The 12,526-nt window shown below is 39.7% G+C and overlaps 1 protein-coding gene across 2 annotated transcripts; it reads right to left on the reverse strand.

Moving 5' to 3' along the window:
• Window positions 1–1,688: 1,688 nt before the first annotated feature.
• LOC103360321 (homeobox protein engrailed-1-B-like) lies at window positions 1,689–5,795 on the reverse strand. 2 transcript variants are annotated; one of them, XM_008286025.1, is made up of 2 exons: window positions 5,012–5,795; window positions 1,689–2,481 (listed from the first exon to the last, which is right to left on the reverse strand). In XM_008286025.1, the coding sequence occupies exons 1-2, from the start codon at window positions 5,541–5,543 to the stop codon at window positions 2,150–2,152; spliced, it is 864 nt and encodes a 287-aa protein (XP_008284247.1). In that variant the 5' UTR covers window positions 5,544–5,795; the 3' UTR covers window positions 1,689–2,149. The 2 variants fall into 2 exon arrangements, with proteins under 2 accessions (XP_008284247.1, XP_008284248.1); XM_008286026.1 differs by having other exon boundaries at window positions 1,689–2,469; window positions 5,012–5,794.
• Between the last annotated feature and the right edge of the window lie 6,731 nt (window positions 5,796–12,526).

Raw genomic sequence — 12,526 nt, forward strand, 5'->3', positions numbered from 1 at the left:
TTAAATCTCTGCTCTATAGGCAGAGCTGAACACAAACGCAGCGGCGCCACTTGAAATAATTAAAAAGCCTGAAACGCGGAGGCCGTGAACTCCTCCGCTGCAGACCTCTGCAGGCTCGTTAGCTCTTAATTAAATAATCCGAATCTGCGATCGGTTGTATGGAAGCGACAAACAGAAACAATATAAATCAGCCGGCTTGTTGAGAGAAGAGTCAGGAGAGCGGCGCTCCGTATCTCAGTCACTTTTGGACGAAATCAAAAATACACTCGAGGTGAGATCTCTGCTCATGCGTGTGTGTGTGTTTTATAAAAAGAATAAGGATTTCACTGGAATGAGAAATAAATCGGCATGGAAAAAAAGAAAAAAAAATGACCTACAGGCCTTTTTCATAAGCATCATTTGGTCCTATTTTTTTGCTTTTTGTTGTTTTTTTTTAGGAAGGATTTTTTTTGCACAAATAAAAAAGGAAACAATACACACTTGTCAAAAATACAAAGAACTAAACTGGATGATTGTCAACCTTTTTGCTTGCTTTCTAATTAATTGATAAAAACAGCGTGTCAAGAAAGAAACAAGATGACACAGTAGCCACATGTGTGCTTGTGTTGTTTTTGTTGCTGATATAAAGATGCTGCTGATCATATTATTCTAAATACAACAATCATCCAGTTGTCTTTTTTTTTTAAAGACCCCACCCTCATCTAATTTACATCAGACTTGTAATATTTTACCTCTTCTTGCACATTGCTGGAGATGATTAAAAGGAACCATTTTCACACTAAGAAAATAAAAGTGAAAGTAGCAAAAAAAATAATAACAAAAAATCTAAATGGCATTTTTTTTTAAAAAAGAGAGAGAAAGAAAATACACACCTTGTTGTACATATATAATCAGACAAATTTATGCAAAGGCCCGTAAGTTTGTCTGCTCTCGCTGACCTTGGAGTGCAACACACACACACACACACAACAAACACACGCCATGTCACTGGGTTCACCATGTGACCCTTTCAAACCTGAACCTGAGGTCACATCAGGCCAATTGCAGGACACAAGAGTTTCTCTCCCAAACATGCCCGAGACTGAGAGGACGTCAGCGTCCGTGCAGCACCAACACTGACACGTTTCTTCGTTTTCATTAAGCGAGAAGTTTCTCTGAATGAAAGTTTAGCAGGGATGTGGAAACTTGTAAATGCCCAGAATAGTTTTAATAGGCGAAATGTTATCCATTAACCAAGCAGTGTCTGTGAAAGGAGAACTGTGGGAGGCTTCTGAAATGTGTGTGTGTGTGTGTGCGTGTGTGTGTGTGTGTGTGTGTGTTATATTCCAGTCTCTAACCAGAACATCTTTTAAAAATCAAAAGCATCCAAAAATCGAAATATTTCTCGGTTATATCGTGATAAATAATTTAAAAGCATGTTGTTAATTACGGATTGCTCCTTTAAACGTGTGTTAGACGGTGTGCTGCCATTTTTATGTCCTCATTTTCTGTGCAGAGTGACTGCTGATGTAGCTCAAGGGATGAAATAAGATTTCTAATAATAAGAAGAAGAATTTAGAAAAATCGCTTTAAATTTACATTAGGGTATAAAGGAACCGTGGCATATCGTAGCAGTTCATTTTATATTTAATTAATTTTGTTCGTGTGTGGAAACGCATGAAAGAAAGAATAATTTAGTCCACCGATCTACCGTTCTCTCTCTTATTTTTTTCTTTTTTTATTTCAGACTACATGTGAACATATTAAAATCTTTGGCTTGTTTGCGTCTGCGGACTGATGTGTGGAAGGAAAATATGGCGCAAATATGAGGAGGAAGAGGGGGGTAGGGGGGGACATGAGACCACAATAAACCTATAGAGCCAAATCCTAAAAACAGTGAAACACACAGAAAAGATCCGGATGAGCCTGAAATTAAATATACTGTATACAACATGATAACTGTGTGGCTATATAAACTTTAATAACGATCGTTCATTTATATAATTATGTCCATATACTGTTACCATAAACAGAAATCTGTGTTTTTAAATAGCGTTTCCCCCACTTTCCAGTTCATTTTTTTTTTGTTTGTTTTGTTTTGTTTGTTCATTATCTCCAAAAGCCCAGAGAGTGAGCAGCGGCCCTGCAGCAAGAGCAGTGTCCGGGCCCCTCATTCACTCTCCTCCTTGTCCTCCTGCACGGTGGTCGTTGAATGGTTGTAAAGTCCTTGAGCCATGAGCTGCAGGGCCAGGCCGTTCTTGTAGCCGCTGGCCTTTTTAATCTTGGCCCTCTTATTCTGGAACCAGATTTTAATTTGGGACTCGTTCAGGTTGAGTTCCTGCGCCAGAGACTGTCTCCGCTGCTCCGTTATGTACCGGTTGGCCTGGAACTCGGTTTTCAGTCTCTGCAGCTGCTCGGCCGTGAACGCTGTCCTGGGCCGCTTGTCCTCCTTGGTGCTCTTCTTCTTTTTCAGTTTCCGTGTCCTTGGGCCTGGCGTGGAAACAACAATGGAAATAAAATATTTATTCTAAGGCTGGACCATGGACACAGTGTCACAGAGGACGTGCGTAAAGTTGCTCAGAAAGACGCATGGAAGCTGCAGCTTGTATCGACTGAGCAGCGTCTCGCTGGTGACTGATGATAGCGTCTTATTATCTGCTCAGTATGCTCAAATGTAGGTCACCAAACTGTCTCTGTATGGATGATTTGGTCAGTGCGTAAAGATATCCTTTTAACATTAAACGTGGACTCTTATGTTACACAAAAAATGGCACGTCTTCTTTGTTGCGTCCCAAACCAGGAATAACTTATAATGAATGAAACCACAACAAGTCAGTGTCTCATTAATGCAATTTAACTTTCACGCAACATAAAAACCTGTCTGGCTGCTACCTCAGTGTAATGAGTGTAGAAGCAGATTTACAGTGATTTCAGTCTCCCCTTTTCTTTTTTAAATCTGATAACAAAGCTGCGTGGGACTGTTCCATCGGCGTGGACTATACAGCGATGTAGCTCTTACATTGGAATACATTCACGCATCTTCTTATATACGCCTGCTTCGCATGTGTGACTTTGTTAAGATAAATCAGCCAATCACAAGAGAGCATACTGCACTGGAGAAATACCCAAATAAACACGAGGCCAAAAAAATGGGTTATTAGAGGCTGGAGGGTTTAAAATGTTATCCTGAGACATGTTTTAAAAAAATAAAGAAAACAGTCACCATGCTCTCATCGCCTCATCTCGGTCTCCTCATCGTGTTCAGCTGACATAAACAGCTTTAGAAATTTTGGTTGCCTCACATCCACACGGGCCTTTGTGTAAAAATCTAATGCTGCCTTGTTACGTCGCCAAAACAAGCAGCAACCCGCTGCCACGGCTCCAATGAAATAAGTTGCTTTTGACAAGAGTCTCTGCAGACTTTACAAGTCCACATCATCACAGTTTTCTCCCCCAAAATCCCCCCCTAGATCCCGCTATACAATAAATGGACTCCATCCAGCGCTGTGATTACTTAATCATATAAACATGAGCGCGGCGCGGTGTTGATGTAAATGCGGCCTGAACGCATCTTCAAATCGAGCTGAAGCAGCAGAAACGTAATGGGAGCACCGCGAAACGTGGAGGATGTTTCACTGAACTGTGATTTACCGGTAAACGCTGCAAATATGTTTAATAATCTAATGCGACTGCTCGTTTGGTGCAGTGACTGAAAGCTTGCAGGCCCAGAAAAGACTGAAAGCACAATAAAACAGGAAAGCAGCGGGAGGGCCTTTGACCTTTACTTTTACGCACAATCATTAAATCGACTATTAAAACCCATTAAAAACATCATCACCATCGGTGTAAACTGCTACAGGTAATAAACACCATAAATCTCTTGTATGTATAATTGGATTAACAACCATCAGAAGCATTTACAGTGACGACTCAGCCTTCGTTCAATGTTTAGAAGTATTATTTAAGAGCTGTTTAACTTCTGTGCCTCACAGTCCTCCACATCTTTTTCAAATATGTCTCCAAACACACCATGCATCCTCTGCACCCATATCAAGCTGGCATTTATAAAAGATACCAAATGTTTTCGTCTGCACTCTATATTTCTTTTTTGAAACTACAACAATGGCGGACTCTCTGACACGCGTATTTTGTATATATTCAATTTCAGCAATTGTCACGTTATAATAATAATAAAAAAAAAAAAACGCTGCGTTTAGTAACAGATTTTGTTTTTCTGGCATAATTTAACTGGAGGGAAAATAAAAAATGACGCCCTGAGGCTGGATCTCTCTCAGATGGACTGTAATCTGCTTTATAATGGATCTACAAATGGCAGTAAAGGCTTGTGAGTGTGATGTTGTGTCTTCCCTTAAAGTCACATTTCAATAAGCTATTTATAAAACGCATTAGTAGCTAAGCTCATTAATTAATGCATAATAATCGGTGAATGTCTGGCGTTGTTGTTGGCTTCTTGCTTTCTAGTATTCCAGCTATTCGTTCCTGTATTTTTATTGCATATACAAGCCAAATGATTCAGATGTATTTCCCATCATTTCCATGTTTCACATATATGACAATATGTGAGCATATTGTGCAGAAATACGCGCCAAAATAAATTGTATTGTTCTCAATACCAACAACAGAGGCGTGACATCACATTTCTAAAGCATAATGCACAGTTATGGCTCTTACTTTTATTTGTTTATGTAATTTGGAAGTAGAAATAAATAAGCAATGGCTGTTTTGTTGAGATTTACGCTGCTTTTATTCACTGTTTTCATATAAATAATCTTTTATTTTGTCTGTTTAATAGTTTATTTTAAAGTGGCTTTTAGCGTTTTTTAAAAATCCTCTGTTTTGATTGGCTGATAGGAAGCATTACAGAATAATTATTGATATTCCAGCTTTAAATTCCCTCTTTTTTTTAAAGTGCAAAAAGGAGTTTAACACAGAAGGGAAAACCCATCAAAAAAAGTTCCCCCAGCACTCAAGCACCCCACTCGGTGTGTTTCGGGGACTACTAGCGCCTTACCAGATGAGGGCCGGTCCGAGTACCGCGTACAGTAAACCCAAGCGGGCCACAACAGCGGCTGGCTTTCTTTCATGGTGGGCGGAGACCCTCCATTGCTGCCACTCATAACCATAATTGACGAGGGGCTGTCTGCGTATCTGCCAGTCCCGTTGCTCGCCGGTTCGCCCTGCTTCGACGAATTCTGCTTGGACGAAGGCGACGACGAGGTGGACGACGACGAGGAGGGCGACGACGAGGTGCTGTCGCTGCTGCAGTTGGAGTCCAAGCAGAGGCTGCCGGCGTGCGGCGGCCTCGCTCCCAGCGGGTTCACGTTCTCCCTGCCCGGCGTCTGGCTCCGGTAGCTCGGCTCCTTCCTGCAGCCGAAGTCCGGCCGGAGGATGTTGTCAATGAAAAAGTTCGTGGTTCTGTGGGCCTGCTGGGCGGCCTGGTGGGGTAGAATCATGGCAGGGGATGGGAGGTTCGGCGACAGGGACATGCTCTCCTCCTCGGTCGAGTCCCGGCTGCTGCTGTTGGGCTCCTTCTGCTCTTCCATAGCTGCTGAGAGATTGTCGGCCTCTCCACGCCAAACTCCACTTGTTGCTCGCTCTCCCGCCCCCCTTCCGTATCCAAGTCAGACGGACAGCATGTAAAAACAAACCGTTTCGCTAGAATAAAACACCTGTGTTGGTTGAGAGAGTCACCTACAGCGGCGGCATGTCGTCCCCTGGCAGTGTTGGGAGACCGGGCATAGTGGACGGCTTCAGAGCGGCTCCCCTGCCTCTCCGCGGTGCAGCATAATATCTGCGTCTCCGCAAACTCTCCTAAAACCGTTATCTGTGTTTTCCCCTTTCTCTTACTCACAGCCCGCAAGCACGTGTGCGCGTACACGCGAGCGACGGGCCAATCAGGGCCGAGGACCTTCGCCGTCGTCGCCGGCGGCGGCCAATCGGCGAGCTCGGGAGCTGGGCACACGCGCGCACGTCGCGCGCGCGCAGTTGGATCGATTTCGGGTGAGGCGCACGTGCATACACACGGCAAAACAAAAACAACAGCCACCATTAAAAAAAACATGTAACACAGAGAGCACAGGTTTCCGTTTAAACACTCATTGTTATTTTCATTTAGAGTTTAACAGATTAATTATTAGGCTAAACCGGTGTGACGAAACCCCCCTTAAGAACACTTTTATTTAAAAATAATCAAGAATAAATATCAATATAATATGTGCACAAGAAGCAGGCTTGCACATGTAGAAGGTAATTAAATCGTGATGACTGTACTTCTTTTTAAATAAAAAAAAACTAAATTTAAAATATTGAAAGGGCTATTGAGGAAGATACCATTTCGTCACGAGTCATTTTGATTCATACAAACTTGAAATGTGCATAACAAAAAATACTTTTATTTTTCAAATTAGATGTTGCTCCTCCAACATAAATGTTAGATACAGAAATTATTTTAGAATTGAAGTTCCCAGATAAAGGAAAAAAGCTGCACCTTTACTGTATTATAATTTATTATAGTAGCTTACAGTGTAGAGAATCTTGCACCTCAAAGTCCTCTTCCTACACATTTATATATTACAAGTGTTTTAGATTTTTTTTTATTGTTTTGTTCAAATTACAGAAAAAGCTTCTACATGATTCTCATGTAAAAAGTTTCTATATGTGTATATTCTTAGAAATAAAAAAAAAACAACAGAGGCTGATTTTATGCTGTCAAAATGTGACATCAACACACCTCTAACCCACTTCTTCTGATTTAAAAGGATTCCAATGCTGTTTAGGCTGCTTTCATGTCAGAAAGCACCTATGTGTAGTGGTGAGGAGGGGGATTATGGTGGTGCTGGGGCATATTCACCCGGTTTACCCAACGTGTAAGGAAACTATATTATTTAAAAAGAAAATTACATTCATTTTACTCTATTAAGGTCCACATTCTTCATTTTTGCCCTTTTATCAAGCCTCTGTTTTTGTTAGATATTAGCTGCAGTTAAATAACCTAAACCAGATCATATTGACATGGAAAGCTGCTATTTTAGGAAAAACAAGTGCTTCTCAGTCTAAACAGTGTCTCGGCCATTTTCTCTTTCTTTCGCTGCATGTGCACACCCCTCCTGCATTAAGGCTGTCATTTTTTGATTCAATCCTAAAGATTTCTGACAATTTATCACCACAAAACAACACTTTACATTCATATAGCATGAAAAATATCCGAGTGGAGAAGTGAAGTTTATAGAGCCACAATGAGGATAAAAAAAAAGTGAATAAAATTGCCATCGAGCTCTAATTGGCGATTTGAAATAATAATATTAATAGTCATAATAGCGACAGCGTGTTGATGGTTAACTCAGTGAAATCTTTATCCCACAGGCCGGAGTGTGGAAGCCATGGCTACTTAATTAAATTCCAATTAGGACAGTATCAATATGCTGTTTAGCCGCAGCGCCATTGTGGCTAAATGAGCACTCAGTCTGCTCTTATCTTGGCGCCGCAACGAGAGGCTCCTTGAGAGGGGCTGCAAAAGATAATTTATAGCTTTTAATTAGTCTTCATTCCGCCCGATGTGCCCGGTGTTCATCACGGGGAGCGGGGGCCTGAATAAAACCCGAGTCAAAAGCGCTGTCACCGGTGCCTGGCAGGGCCCTTAATCAAAGTGAAGCAGGGGCCGCGCTACAAGCCACGTAATTTCCAAGGTGCTGATAAAGCTTGTTGAATAATAGCGGAGGCCCTCGGAGACACCATTTACAGAAATGACTTTATTGACGGCTTAACGTTGGTAATTCATTTTACCTTTCATGTATTGGGAGCCGGATTTGTCGCCGTAATAGGATGATAAATGCACTGACGGATCGCAGCCCGGCTTTTATTGAGTAGCCTATATACTGGAGCTGCTGCTGCTACACACACACACACACACACACACACACACACACAGAGTCATGATGAGCCTCTTTGCTGAAGCTGATGTAAAGCTTTCTGACAGTGTGTGTAGGCTGCACCTGAACTGCTTTTTTCTTCACAGAATTCCAGTTTGTGGGTTTTTAGGAGCTGATTGAACAGTGGAGCTTCAAACTAAAGCTTTCTTGTATTGTCTTTTTGTTTCCCCCCCTCCTCCCTCCTCATCTCTTCTTTTCTTTTCATTCTCTGTTTAAATGACACTCCTGCAAAAAATCACAACCTGATGTGTGTTTTAAACGTGTGACACTATCTCTAGTAATTGATCCATGTGGTTTCAAATGGATGCACTCTTTTAAAAAAAAGTTACAATAATTATATTCTTAATAAAGAAATAAGCCATGATGATTAAGTTTTGTGTAAAAAATAAATCACACTTTTCTTCCTGCAAAAGCCAGCACAAATGGGAAAAAAAAGTACTAAGTAATAAAAAAAAACCCACATCACTCAGATTGGATCAGAAAATATATGCAGTTCTTTGACCTATAAATGTACATGGGCAAATTATTATTCATATTTTCTTTCTACACACCCAAAAACCTAAATAAAACTGAAGCTCTGTGACATTTTTAAAAAAAATGTATGCATATGTTTAAGTATGAGTTAAGATTTTGCTTTTTGTTTTCTCTTTAAGGTGCTTTAATGTGGTCTGTCTTCAAACAACCAGAGAGATTAGAGAGTGTCTCAGATGACAACATCACAGTGTGGAGACTTGTGAGGATTCAGAGTTCTGCAGCTGCTTGGCTCCTGCTGTCACCCAGTGGGAGAAGAAGGGAAATACAGCCAAGGATTCACTCCATTGAACCAGGTTTGGGCCCCTTTTTTTTTTCATGCTCATTCAGGTTAAAGAGCAAAATGGGTCGTTTCATCTGATGTTGGTCAGTTAGTTTAGCTCATATGAAGAATGTTTGTTACTGAAGCTCTTAGGATGATCCTGGATTGATGAGAACCTACACAGACATCTTCTCAAACTGGACAAAATATAATAAATCATTACTGAGAATGCATATGTAGTGTATCGAAGAGGATGGTTGGCAGGAATCTGTGGGAACTTCTGGGCTTGAGTCCACATCTGCTTAGTTTGGCTACAGTTAAAGGGAACTGCATTACTGTGGCGCCATCTAGTGACTGAAATGTGAATTGTGCATTTGGTGCATTTTACACGAGACTAAACATTTCCTCTTTCAAATGTGTAAGCCTGCAAGACAGCAATAGAATGTGATTAAGTGCATTAACTCACAACACCAAAGAGGGAAATTGCTCGAAAAAGTTCAAGGACTGTTTGGATGTATTAGTAGTAAATGCCCTTTTTCAACCAGGTAAGCATTGATCCCATTATTGACTTTAGTATCCATTTAACATTATTTATTTCAAAAACAACAAAAAGAGTATTCCTACTTGTGAGGTTTGTTTGTCGCAGTGTGGCCTAAGTAACATATCGTTGGTGCCATTTTATTGCCCCTTATTTTGAAATCACATTCTCATGGACGATTATAAGAAGAGTGTCTGAACATCTGTGTCAACATTCAGTTTACAGTTAAACTAGACATTGACTTTAATTAAAAAAAGAAAAAAAGAAAAATTTCTCCCACTGCACATTCTGCGAAAAGGAAACCTTTTCAACATTTCTAGTGAATATATACGTTTACTTATATACACAGAGGCAGCCTGTATCACATTCAAAGTAAACTATGTAGGTTATAAAGGGGGAAAATATCTAAAGCATCATTTTACCTCAGGCCTGATTTTTGTGAAACATCTTCTGCTTTTAATTTTTTTTTAAATGCAGACAGATATATTTTGCATGTGTAGGTTTTAATGAAAAGAAGAAAAGGTAACATTTATGCAAAGTCCCCACAGTATTTTATCAGAAATTGTTTTGCAGCATATTAAACATTAGGATAAAATTATATATTTTTTAAATCTCACATTGTCTATGCAGAGCTCAGTAAACAATGACAGTCTTAAATAGGCCAGAAAACAGCTGTTTGAAGACCAAAGCATGTATAAATAAATAGATAGATAGATAGATAGATAGATAAATAAATAAATAAATAAATAAATAAATAAAGTTTGTTAAAACACACAAAAATTGAGATAAAAATAAAACAAAAATGAACTACAAAACTAAGTACTAAAGAGACAGACAGAAGCTAAAAAAAAAAAAGACCAAAAAAAAGAAATTTAAACAAACTGAAATACAAAATAAACGACAGAAAACCCCCCAAAAGAAATAAAAAAAAAAACCCATCATAAATAAATTAAAAGATAAGACGCAAAAATAAAATGAAATAAACACAATATAAATAACTATATTTTATGGCGATAACAATAGTTTAATGTCTAAAAGGTCTTAGTGGATAAACACATTCTTGCAGTACTCTGTGTGTCCACCAGATGTCAGAGTAAAACTACTGATGGTGTTCTGTCCATTTCAGGACAATTAAGAGACACAAAACAAGAGTTACAACACAAAGGAGAGCGTTTATTAGTAGAGATTAGTGGTGTGTGAAGAAGAAGGATGATTAGGACACTTAATCTCATTTATTCTAAAAAAAATATATATATCTATCTTCCTTCATAAACAAAACTCAAATCCAATAAAACCAACAGCAAAGACTTTTTTTTCTTATAAAACAACCTAATAAATACTTTGGTTTAAAAGTGTCAGAACCATAATGTCAAACAAGTCAACTGTCTGTCAGATCTCAGCTGCTGCAGTGAGACTGTAGAACAGCACCAAGCACCCCAAACTGAAATATAAATAACAAAATAACATCAATTATCTGATTTATAATTGTTTGTTGTGTCTAAATCCAGTTAGTTTATAAGCTGATAATGCTAACACGTGATAAATAGTGGCCATCAGCTTCAAAATGGGGAATAACTTCACTGCTTTCCACTTTTTTTTTTTTTACTGTTTGACATTTCATAATGTTGTGGCACATGCATCAAATTTAAATAGATTTTTTTTTGTGATGGGAGACAAAGAGGCCTGACAAACAAGGATGAGTTTCCAATTTTGAGGCACTCAATCCCGTCACTTTCTTCCGCACAAGTCTCCTCAAATATTGAAATGCCAGCAATGTACAAAGGACATGTTTGCATACTAAACGGCGATTATCATGCACTGAGTTTCCTCCCTCTCTCTTTAGCCTCCCCTCTCTGTCTGTCTCTCTCTCCAAGGTCCAGGCTCTCTGCAGTAATAATACATGAAGGGCTCCTCTCCCTCATCCATTAATCAGGAGGGAGGCAGAGGCTGATCTTTGGCCTTCACACACATACACACTCTCACCTATCATTAATAATTGAAGGGATATTAATGCAGATAAATAATTAAGCTTTGGGGGATCTCTTTAGAGTTCTAATGAGAAGTGGGGGACAGATTGCTCCTTATCTTATTACATCTTGCTGAGAAGTTTGTGAAAGCTTAGGGTGATGATAAATGGGCCCCATCTAGTAATTGGCAAATTAAATCGATGCAGGCACTTTGGTGGGCCACCTGTCTGCACAATGCTGCTCCAAATGGGTCTGGGTAAAGTAGAAATCCCTCTCTTCTGTCGTATTTTACATGTTGACTTTTTTTTGGTTCTTTGAGGCAATATCAGTCCTTTGTGGTCCAGATGGAAATATCTCAACAAGTGTTGGCGGCATTGCGAAGAATTTTACAGTCGACGTCCCCAGATGATGAATCCTAGTGATCTTGGTTTGTACAGAAACGCCTTGATGAGTTACTTTTCATGTAGCGCCACGAGCATGTCTAGGTTTTTACTTATCCAGTGAAATATCTCAACATCTGGATGGGCCTGGATGTTCTTCAATTTTAACAATAAGTTTCTATTAATCCACTGTGACTGTACCTGAGCTAGAACTATAGAAGAAGATGCACTTTTGTAACAGACACAAAAAGGATGACGTTGTGGTGGCCGAATGTTTCGGCGGGACAGTCGTGTATCCTGATTCCGAGACTCTCTGCGTCGTCGTTTGCTGCTGTTGTCAGAGATTTCTTTCATAAATTGTGTTTAAAAGACGGACATAGTCTTCTGAAATGTGACGCCAGGGCAGAAGTGGCTCAAATTTGCATTCTTTCTAAGAGCAAAAAGACGTCTTAAGTGTATAGAAGTCTATGAGAAAATGAAGTTTTCCCAATGTCCCAATGTCCCAAAATCTATGTCAATACAACATGATTTATATTTTGTAAATTATAGTCCCATTTACAACAAAATAGATAATCAAAGTATGCTCAAACGAGTCTACCGTGTGATTGACCAGTCCATTTTCAGTGAACCAGGGGGATGAAATTCCAAGCTCGAGGCGAAAAAAAAAACTCCACAGACGGATGTCATGGTTACTACGATCATGTTTTGTAGACTGTGTATGTAGTAACAGTGAGAGAAGTGGGCCTCCTGGGACGATTATTTCAACTCTGGAATATCTCACTAACAACTGGAAGGTTTGCCATAAAATTCTGTTCAAACTTTTATGGTTCCCAGACAATAAAACCAAAATGTCGTCGGTGATCCTCTTTGACTTTTCCATCATTTGGTTGTAGGTCGGGCTGCAAGGTGGTGCAGTTGGT

This window comes from Stegastes partitus, unplaced genomic scaffold (genome assembly GCF_000690725.1).
Source record: "Stegastes partitus isolate 25-593 unplaced genomic scaffold, Stegastes_partitus-1.0.2 Scaffold426, whole genome shotgun sequence".
NCBI lineage: Eukaryota > Metazoa > Chordata > Actinopteri > Pomacentridae > Stegastes > Stegastes partitus.

Bases quoted from the DNA above. Each gene is read 5' to 3' on its own strand.
- LOC103360321 (XM_008286025.1), bottom strand. From the start codon at position 5,543: ATGGAAGAGCAGAAGGAGCCCAACAGCAGCAGCCGGGACTCGACCGAG. The intron at 2,482-5,011 runs GTAAGGCGCTAG...TTTCCATTGTTG, and splicing joins CTCGGACCGGCCCTCATCTG to TTTCCACGCCAGGCCCAAGG.